The sequence below is a fragment of the Chroicocephalus ridibundus genome, chromosome 11 (assembly GCF_963924245.1).
Source record: "Chroicocephalus ridibundus chromosome 11, bChrRid1.1, whole genome shotgun sequence".
Lineage (NCBI taxonomy): Eukaryota > Metazoa > Chordata > Aves > Charadriiformes > Laridae > Chroicocephalus > Chroicocephalus ridibundus.
This window is the reverse complement of record NC_086294.1, coordinates 20,322,466-20,333,233: the sequence shown is the minus strand read 5'-3', so window position 1 is coordinate 20,333,233 and position 10,768 is coordinate 20,322,466. Positions and strand designations below refer to the sequence as shown.

General features: G+C 44.9%; 1 protein-coding gene across 6 annotated transcripts in view; it reads right to left on the bottom strand.

Moving 5' to 3' along the window:
* Positions 1 to 355: 355 nt before the first annotated feature.
* The window catches only part of SGCD (sarcoglycan delta), a 354,617-nt gene continuing 344,204 nt past the window's right edge, over positions 356 to 10,768 (bottom strand). For all 6 annotated transcript variants that reach the window (XM_063348882.1, XM_063348881.1, XM_063348886.1 and 3 more), the window contains one exon: positions 356 to 9,364. In XM_063348882.1, coding sequence (XP_063204952.1) covers positions 9,191 to 9,364 — 174 coding nt within the window. In that variant the 3' untranslated portion in view covers positions 356 to 9,190. The remainder of the gene's footprint in view (positions 9,365 to 10,768) is intronic.

Genomic DNA, 10,768 nt, shown 5'->3' with positions numbered 1-10,768 from the left:
CTGGGAGACACAAATGCTAGGACAAGGGTGAGAAGTTCAAGAAAACTGTAAGCAAGACGTTAACTCAACTTTCCCCAAAGGCAAGATTTTTTTGTTTTGCTGATGGCAGGTTTTCTTCTAATAGCCAACTGCGGAGTTTCTCATTTCGTCCTCTGCAGCATTTTTGGCACGAACATATACAGGGACATGATGCTGTGAAATGGCTCACTAGCGTGATCCAGTCTGGCGTATCCTACAGACGCGCAGTTACATCCTATCCGTATCCTACAGACGTATGAAAGTGTGAGGTCTAACTCATGTTTGCCATGCTCAAACAAACAAAAAAAACCCCTTCAACATCTCTTTCCTTCTTAACAATCATTATTTTATTAATATATTTTACAAGATTGCAGTTGAAATCATTTAAATACAAATTTTTTTTTTTATACAGAAAGTGTAATAAAGTTAAAATAGTTCCTTGTGTAATTCATAGCATTATTGCAATGCTTACAAAATTTTGCATAGAGTGTGCAAGGATTGATGTTATTTGATACAAAAAAGCTTCCCACACAACCACACACATACATAAATTAAAAAGAAAAAAAGCCAAAGAAATCTGAATTTCTTAATGAGAACTGTGATAAGACTTTAAATTCATTTTGTCCTGTTTACACGATCAAGGTCATTGGTGGTGATCAGAGTAGAGGTCAGAGAAGGTATTGTACCAGCACAGATGAGAACTGCTATCGCGTATGGGTCATGCCTTTTACGCTACTGCTGTAGATGAACGGGCTTTTGCTTCGACTCGCACAATGTTGTTTTGCTGTTGGCTCTACCTACGTGGAGCATTTGTTGCGTTAATATCGACGACTCCATTGGCGTTCGTGCACAAGGAAACTAATTCAAATAAGGGGTCGGCAAAAAAAGAACCAACCCAAACCCAAAGGCATCTGAGTCAGCTCCAGCAGGTCAATCCCTTCCCCGTTCCCAAACTGCTGCATAGTGCAGATCCAGACCGAGATCTGGGTCGTAGCTCGGGAAAAGCCCTGACCTGGAGAGAAATCCCGGTGTGAATGCTGTCCACTGAGCCCTTCTCCGATACACATGTAATTGCTCAGCTCTGCTCTTTATGAGGCTTCTGGCGTGCTCGCACTCTGCTGAGCGAGGGCAGGATCTGATCATCTTAACTTCTGCGCTCGCTCCGATAACCCACGCAAGGGACAAGACAGTGAGCTCCTCCCTGCCCCTGCCCTACCACCAGCGGGACCCACCGAGACCCCCTGCTTCACCACATCACCAGCTGAACTCCAGCACGGTTTGTGGTGGTGCCAAGGAGCCACGCTGGATGAGCACGCCTCCGTTCGCAGGCAGTGGCTCCAGCTCTTCATCTGCGCCCGTGTGATAGGGAAACCCCAGAAGCACGAGGAGTCCCACGGCTGTCCCCCGAGCACCCCGGCTGTGGTTTAGACAGGGCAGCTGAACTCTGTATTTTAATTTCACAAAAGTTGCTAAACCTTTAGGGCCAAACCCTCAGGTGGTGTCGGCTACCCGTGAGTTAAATGCAGCCAAATCCTGATTTACACCAGCTAGAGAGTCAAATCCTCCTGCTGTGAATGGCCCCGATGCACTGCTCCAGCCCAGCCTCCCACGGCAGGCGCCGTGCCCTGCTGCTGTCTCTAGTGCAGAGGACCTGGCCATGGCATGGAGATAAACGAGAAAGGGCAAAGCCACCCCCAGCCTCCCCCGCCCCAGAGGCTTCCCGAGTGAGGCGGCGTACCGAGGAACCATCCCCACGGCATCCCCCGGGATGCTGTACAGGCATTGCCAGGACAAAGCAGCTGCACCTTCTGGAGTTACTGCTGATGCCTTCAAGGTGGTCCAAGGCTTGTTAGAACAGCAACCAGCAACTACCAGCATTATTTATACCACTTCGACGGCAGATACAGATCATCTGTAAAATCATTAATACTGTGGAAGTGTTTCATTATCCACCACATCAATACCAGCACTGATCCCGAGTGTGCAAGCCCAGAGGAGGACCCAGATGAAGACAAAATTTTCAGGCTCTGGCTTAGCGAAGGAGCTCAGTCCCTGCTCTAGAGGCAGCTGCCCCGGAGAAATCCAGCCGTAGCGTTGGGGGGTGGTGGTGTTTGCAGCTAAGCGTGGGAGAAACTCTAACAGCAACATTTCTTCATCTACAATCCAGCCTTCGATAAAAATAGAACCGCCCAGAAATAATTATTCTTTTGCACTCCAACGTGAGCCTGCCTCAAGACGTTTCAAGGCCTCCGCTACGAGGAAATTTTTTAAAAGACCGAAGAAACTGCATTGCTTTAGAAAGTGATAATGCGTTTAGCAGCAGCAGGCTTTGGAACGCTTTATCTCCTATCGGTGGTTAAGCCTTTTGAAGGGGGCAAAAACGTGGGAGTACAATGCAATTCTAAATTCCCGTTCCATGCAAAGACGCGCATGACCTATGCTTTGCAACGGGCCTCCCCCTATGATGGCCGACGTGTTAGAAGTGGTGAGACTCCCCATTTGGGCAGGACCTGATGAAACCAGAGAGTCCTTTTTAATCTTACGAGAAAAGACTGTTTAACTAAGGCTGCGTGTTTTTTATCTAAAGCATTTGGCAGCAGGGCACAATGTAAATGTAAAACTTGTGCGCAAGTTTCTCCTGATATTTTTCTCTTGCTGGCAGAGAGAATAAACCAACTAAACGCAAGACAAACATACAATTACATATTGCTTCACAGTGGACATAGCCTTCCTATTTTTTAATACAGGTTAAAAAGTAACAAAAACTCCATCCATGGCAATGAGTTGCCTCAAAGGAAATCTGGCTTCCTCTGAACAGGCAGCCTGGCACTACCCACCCGTGGCAGAAAATCCCAGCCATCACGTGGCTCCGAGCTGTAATAAGGTGAGACATTTCCTGGGGGTGACACTGGTGCTAACTTTCCCGCAGGAATTACACTTGTAGCAAATTAATTTTTAAGGGACTCGCACTTCCAGTTTAAAGTGACTGGGATGGGAAATCTCAGTGGTGCGCTCTGATTGCATTACCTTCTTCGCTTCAGATAAAAATCCCGCAGCTTTAAATATCCATCTTTTCCTGTATAAAGCAAGCGCGTCGCTTTTCGCAAGGGCGCAATACAATTCAAGTGGCAGGAGGAGAGAATCTGAAACGATAAAGCCTCAGGGCTGTATATGCATAACCATGGGCTTCGCAACCACAGCGGAGTTAAAAGCTTTCTGAACACAAGCTATTCACTGTAATTCCCACCCGAGCCTCAAGCCACTGTGGTTACTGTGGACGGAAACACCACCCTAGCAATCTTCAACGGCCCAAGCTGTAAGTGGTTTCAGTGACAGTAATTCCACCGTGCACCATGAAAGATCAAGCATAATTGCTACCATATTTAGTAAAATGGATGTTATTAATTTAAAGTATAATAGTGTAAACAGAGAAAGAATTTTGCTGCATTACTGTGATTAGAGCGATGTCTCTTGCCATTTCTTCCCTCTCCCTCCTACCTGCCTCGTTTAATTCACTCCGCTCTTGCTTGAGTAACCTCATCAGCGCCACGTCAGCGTTTAACCCTGCTCCGCTCACAGCCGTCAGCTCGGCGACATCAGCTGTGAACACACAGCAATTGCTCTGCAGAATTTACCTGAAAGTCGCCGATTTCACCTTAGTGCCTTTGCTTCACGCGGGTTTTGGTTTTTTGGGGGATCGAGAAGCGACACGATGGGGACTGGGGGGCTGGTGGCCACCTGCACGCAGCCCCGTGTGTGGCAGGACACCAGCCACCCCCATACTCCACCGCAATTTCAGATCTGAGGAAAAAGGTGAAAACGGGGAAAACGGCAATGTTGCCACGATTACGTTCCTCAACAGCAACGGCAATAAAAAGGCTGGTATTTTCACATTCAAAAAAGCACCAACCCAGCGCTTGGCAAGGCTTCGCAGGAACGCGCCCTGCGCTTGCTGGGGCGGATGCTGGGTGATGACATTTCAAAATTTAAAATGTCAGCCATAAAAAAAAAAAAAGAAAAAAAAAAAAAAGAAAAAAGGGCACAGCCTCTAACTTTTTTTTTTTGTTGTTGTTACTGTATGCACTTTTAAAAGGAAATCATTACGGCACAGTTACTCTTCTTCGCCGAGCAGCCACCGGAGCTCCCGATCTGCTAACGCTCGAGTGCAGGTAAGTGCACAGCCAGGAGCATTTCCTCCGTTTATACTGAGGAACGCTTTCAGCCCAGGATGACGTCTTTTAGCATTCCGGGTTATTTCTTCACATTTCAAACTTCAGGTAACCTTACCCTCTGCACGCATTTAAAGGTTTTTTCACATTATTTCCTTTTCTCCCCATTAACAAAGTTAGAGTCACTTCACTCTCTCAAACGCAGCTTTACGATAAACCTGTATTTTTCCTGCCCAGTTTGAAAAAGCACCATTAAAGGTAATGCATTTCAGGCATGAGGGCAACCAGGGAAGGGATGAATTTCTCTAAGTCTTTGGTCTTTGTCTCACTCTCTTTTGCAACGTGAAACTTAAAGCCGTAACAACAGATAGAAAGAAAAGTGGCATTTGCTGTAAACAAGCGTATGTGAGCATGTGTATCTATATATTTGTGCGTGCGTGCACATCTTATGACAACAAAAGCTAATTTCCTTGAAGAACATCTGTATTTGCAAACTGGGTATGATGTGAACTAACCTGACATCTTCACAAATTCCACAGGAATCTCTTTTTAACCTTGGAGCAATTTCTAGGGAGGGTTTTTTTTTTTTTTATTTAGACACCATTTTGCTATACCGTATATTGCAGATGGTATTTTTAGGCTTATGCCTTAAACCTTTTTGTTTGTGCAATGTCACGGTTATGATTAAAGGAGAAAAAAAAACCCACCCCACTTAAAATACAGCTGTTTGACAGCACGTGACTGAGATAACCAAATACAAATCACTCTTGCACATACTTGGTTTTCTAAAAATGTCCACCTAGGAGAGGCCTTATGCATATTTTAGAAGTTACTGGCTTCCCCTTTTGATGACTTCCTTTAGTGTTAACATTTCTTTGTACTCTTAAGCTACCCATTTCACTGACTACTGGGTAATATACTTCAAAAAGTGTAAAAAACCGAACAAACAAACAAAGCAAAAAAACCCCACAAAGAAACCTGGAGAATGGATACAGCTGTAGAGTCAGTATTAAGATCTATCTCTGCTTTTGCTAATGGCAAAGTCTTTTAGCTTTAGAAAAACCATCCTGACTCACCTATGGTGGCAGAAGGGTCACACCGTACACATGGACAAGGTGCAGGTGAGCACTGACAGTCACCTTCCTGACTGCTGTCTAAAGCGCTGCATTTAAAGCAAATTTAACAAGGTCTCAAAGCCCTAGAAAGATAAGGGTTGCGATACAGAAACGCATTGATGAATACCCCCAGTATTCGAGGCTGCCTCGGGTGTATCGACGTTAGCATCGCAGTCCCTTGATTAGCACTTCCATGGGTGCCGGTGCTCCCAGCTGCAATGCAGCCCTGCACCCAGCGCGGAGCCAGGGCTCGGTCCCACGGCCCCCCCAGGGGCTGGCAGCGTCCCACTGCCCTGGACTGTCACCCGTCCAGCTCCCGTCCCAGCTCAGGACGCGAAGTCACCGGCATCTCAGTAGAAACAAACCCACCATCCACCCCAGCCTTGCCTTGGCGTTGGGAGGTAAAACGAAACTCCGGTTTGAGATAAACTCCATCTCCCCAAACAGCAAATGCTCAACTGAACTAAACTGCAGGCCCAAGTCACAAAGAAATACACAAACCCTTGTTCAATTTTGGCATTTTATCCATGGCGGGTAGAGCATATGGATGAAATTCCAGCCAGGGAGGCTCTAATTTAAATGGACTCAGGGAAAACGAACCCGTACAGGTACAGGAACTGAGGGATTTCTGGGCAAGGCAGGAGGAAAAGGGACTCTCGCGCATTTGCCTCGTCCAACAGGTGAGTCGGTCACTCCACAACAGCCCCCAACAACAAACTGTGAAGCGTGAGATAGCTGGATGTGTTTGCATGCTGCTTTTTAACCAAAAGGCCTGTTTTTTGCCTCGGGATCTCGGACACGCAGTCCTGTTTGCTCTGGTTTGCCCCTCGCTGATCAGCAGGGGACTAATGAAATGGCCGGCGCAAGCAGCCGCATCTGAACTGTCGTCTTAAAACTCGAGTGGGGCTCAGATGATTTACAAGTCTCTATACGGATTCAATCTTTCTAGCAACAATTCCTTGTCTTTCAACACAACAGATAATTTTATGCTTTTTAATATATAAACGTGATTGTAAAATGTATTGAAGCGACCAGACCTCCTCTGCACAGACATAATTAAGGTACCCTTTGATCACCTCAGAGAGGCGTCTGCAGTGGTGGCACTGATGTGTGAGGAGCTCCCCCATGGAAATTTACACCAAAATAAATGGCTGAATGTCCTTAAGCGCTTTCGTGGCTTTCATCATACAAGAAGGTGATAACCTCATCCAAGAGCCCAGCCGAGAAAACCAGCCACTCAAAATCAATTTGTTGGGATGGAAATCCTCAGCAGAGCAACCAGAGGGTGCACGGGGGTGAGGACGGAGCCACCGGCCACCCTCGGATGGGATGCAGAGCCTGGAAATCGGGGCGCAGCATCCCTGCTGGGTCCGTCCCTGCGCTCAGCCCTGCCTTTCTCACCAGCGTGAATGCTCTCAGGGACGGCAAAGTTAACGCCACTCCTTTTCCGTACCGGGTACTCTTCCTGATGCACGTGTCTTCACAACTGCTCACACGGGATTTGTTTACGAATCGGGCCGTGCTTGCTACAAGGTTTGTGATCGGTATTGAACGAAACAAGGAAAAAAAAAAACCTACAGTAAATGCAGGACTGTGAATGGGACTTTGGTTGTGGTCCCAGAGGTAACGTACACAGTATTTTGCTGTATTTAACATGGTAAAAAAAAAGTCTGTATCACTCTAGGTGCCCCTACAGTCTTAATGCATTTCATTAATATCTGTTTTAAGTTGCACAACCAGTTCCCAAGACACCCTCCTGTCCCTCCCCCCAAATAAACTAGTTTTAATAACAAGATAAATATGATGTGCTTCTCCTTGCTGAGTGCATTGACTTAAGGCATAGGCACAATTCCCCTCTTTGAACAGAGATGGTATAGTCCTGTGTCCCAATACAATTGTTATCCTGGGTGACCCTTTGCATTCAAACGTTGACTCAAGACATTATAATTACAGGAATCGTTCATTAACAAATAGTTTGAATTTGTTAATTAACCAGAAAGCATAGCCGAAATAAAAGTAGATCATCCGATCCTCTTTCAGGAATAAATTTTATGGGACAGCTGCTTCGTTAGGCAGCAATGCATCTAATCTAAACTCCGCAGAAATCTTTCCTTTGAGTCCAGCCAGCTTTGGAATAAGCCAGAACTGTTAATTCAAAAGAAAAATAAATGAAACCCTGGTACTCTCCAGACCACGAGAAAATACGTGGAAATCTGTAAAAAAGGAATGGGCTGAATTATTTCTAAATATTTCCGTCAGCTACATTTGATCTTGAAGGTCGCTTGAAAAATACCAGCTTTGCTTAGATATCACTAGGGATGGGCACAGATCTGTCATATTTGCACATGAGGTAATATATTCAAAAGCATCTCAGTGGCTTAGAAACCTTGCTGTCCTCATGAGACTTACTGCGACTTGGACACTTTTGCAGTAATTAGTACCTTTTTTTTTTCCCCCAAAGATTTTTGCATGCATGTGTATGCAATTATGGGTCAGAATTCAACGACCTCGGCTCTTCTCATTATTTTTCAAAAATTGAACTGTGTAAGTAATGCTACCGGATCAGATTGCACATTTTATCCTGCCCATACGTGACTCCTAGACTTTAAAATAAGGAAAAATGCAACCAAGAAGAGATTCAACCACAGAGTTTTTGGGTCTCAAGTTCTAGAGGAACCAGCATCCAAAGCCATGGCCTTCCAGTCACCTGGCTTTGTCACAATCATTAGAAATCTTTAAAAAACAGTCTGTTTCATTGTCAGCATCTCTGATATTTGCAGTCTCCATCAAATCTAAGTGACCTTGGACTGCATATCCCGAAAAGAAAGATGACAAAAGTCTGGCATAGCGTCTAGATGACACACCTATTTTATATGATTTTCTCGGTTTCCATGGGTAGAATAGGTAATTTTCTCTGTTTCTATAGGCATTGATAGGCAATATGCAAATCTTAAATCTTCGCACCTTCACACCGAATCTTTTCAAAATTAAAGGTGCTAATGGAGAGTGTGTAGGGTGATCCAGGACACCTGTTAAATAAGGAGGTTCAGGATTTTTCTGTTTAGTTCAACTTTCACAATTTTTTTCCTTACAAGAACTAAGTGCATCCCCAGTTTTGTTAGCACAGAGATGACTTTAGGTTAGGGTTAGAGCTGATGTGTCACCTCTGAATAGCACAAGGCATCCTTTGCCACGCGCAGTCAAGTCTCAAACCCCTTTAGAAAAAAACGTGATTATTCCAGGAAGGAGATCTGAACTTTTCTACTGGCCAAATACAATCCATCTCTCCCGAAAGGGAGCCGTGCTTCAGGTGAAAATTAAAGAGTGTAATTTAACCTCCAGTATCTTGGATCACTCTAGGTGATCAGTACAGCACATCTGTCTGTTTTATTGGGGTTGGTTTTTTTTTATTCTTGCCACTGATTTAATGGTGCAAAAATGATCAGAGATGCTTCTCTTCCCTTTGTATGTTGGTGGGTCTACATCGGTTCCAGGGTCTTGCCCAGCCAGCGATCCCATTGCTCTGAGAACATGATCAAAAACGAGGGGTGATCATTAGACTATATTAATACAGAAGGGTCCAGGGGAGCGTCGAGTCCAATTCAGCAGATTGTACCAGTAAATTTTGGTGTGGGAAAGAGAAATGCTACACAAATGTAACAGGGTCACCCTGGGATTCCTTGTACTGAAACATCGTTTTACACAGAGGATATATATATATATTTTATATATATATTTTTATATATATATTCACACACACGCGCGCGCACACACAAAAAAAGTCTTTGATAGGCTTTCTGTGTTCTAGTAAAAATAGTTGGCAGCTGCAATCTGTGAGACCAGAACTGGCTTTTGTGCTGCCTGCGATGCCCCACTGCAAACTGTCTCTCAAAGGCAGACGCTTGTGTTTATCTGGCAGGTCGAGCTAGTCCCTGCCTGAGACAGAAATAACCTCCCATTGGGACACACACAGAGCTCGTAGATTTTTTGCCTGGACCCTGCGGAAGAGGAAGATCCTTGAGGCAAGTTAGGTAGTTTGATTTTTGCAGAATTCAACGTTATCTGAAGTCGGAGGGGGGAAGAGAGAGAAAGAGAGAGAGAATTAGTGGAGATCTGTTATTCTTGATCTTGTGTTTAAAGAAGCTTCCTTAGGACACCCCAGCTGCTGCAAAAACTGGGTAGGTGAGTGTATTGAGATGGGAGAGTCTGATAAATCTTGGGCCAGCACGTGATCTGCCTGTGCCATGAGCCACCTAAGGCGTCCCGTTTGTTTCTGCTAATCTACCCACCACGGGTTTTTGGCTCAGAGCTTCTTGGGGCACCTCGGTGTTTGGGTTAACCCACCACGCTGCTAGGTGGGGAGCACGAATGGTTCACGTCCACACGACGACTCCGCTCCTCCACCGGGACTTCTGGCACCGCGATCCCATTGCCAGTTATGATTGCAGGCTCCCAGCACTCACTTTTATGTGTGTTTTATGTATATGTGTAACACTTTCATGTATATTAAAAAGAACTTAAATGCCGCCACAGACCAGAATTTCTCCTTGTAAAACAGAACATAAAAGTGAACGCGTGGCAGCTCTTAGACACACGGCAGCTACAGGGGAGTGCTCTAACATCACGAGAGCAGCACAGCAAGATAACCTGCACACCAGAATATTACAGGGCAACTGACAGTGTTTGCTCTTATCTTGCAATTACAGTGAGTCTCCAGTTTTAGTATCCAACTATCTAATCTCCCGAAAGACACAGATCAATATATGCATTTTAAAAGCAAATTAGCATTAAAAACATTAAGACAACTGCTTGCAGCAGTGAAATGCCTTGGATTTCAATTGCAGTATATTAGGTAGGGTTATTTTTTCGGGGGGGTATTTTTGTTAACAGCCCTGATCTGGGTTTGGAATCTCTTAAAATGCAAATGTTTAGAAATAACAGGAATTGCAATAAAAATCCCATTCTATTTATTACACCTGATAGTAAGATAGGAAAACGTTAGCTTCTGTTGGAGCCCTGTTGCTGGGAGGTTTGCAATCAATGGGAAGCTCCTCCTGCCGAGGCGCTCGGTGGGTTCCCCAGTGGGAGCTCCTCAGCCACATCCTTCGGTGTCTTCCGTCATTGTGGTGGGTGGAGGGGATGGGACCCATGTGCTCGTGTGTTTTTGAGACACCAGGAAAGGCTTAACTCAACACCTTTTTTACTTTTGTTCTGTGTTACCAGTTCTAGTTATTCTCTCTTCCTCTTTGGAAGTTTCCCCAGTGCAACAACCTGTGGCTCCTAATGTTCCCTTTCTTTCCAAAATGAAAACATCAGCTACAAAAGCTTTTCAGATCAATAACGGTGAATTAAGCTCTTCTTATAGAAAAATGTATGATAAAAGATTTAATTATGTTGGCCAAGTAAATCTTGTTCTAAAGTGACAAGGAAACAAAGAATTTAGGAGCACCGTGTATTTTACAGCCG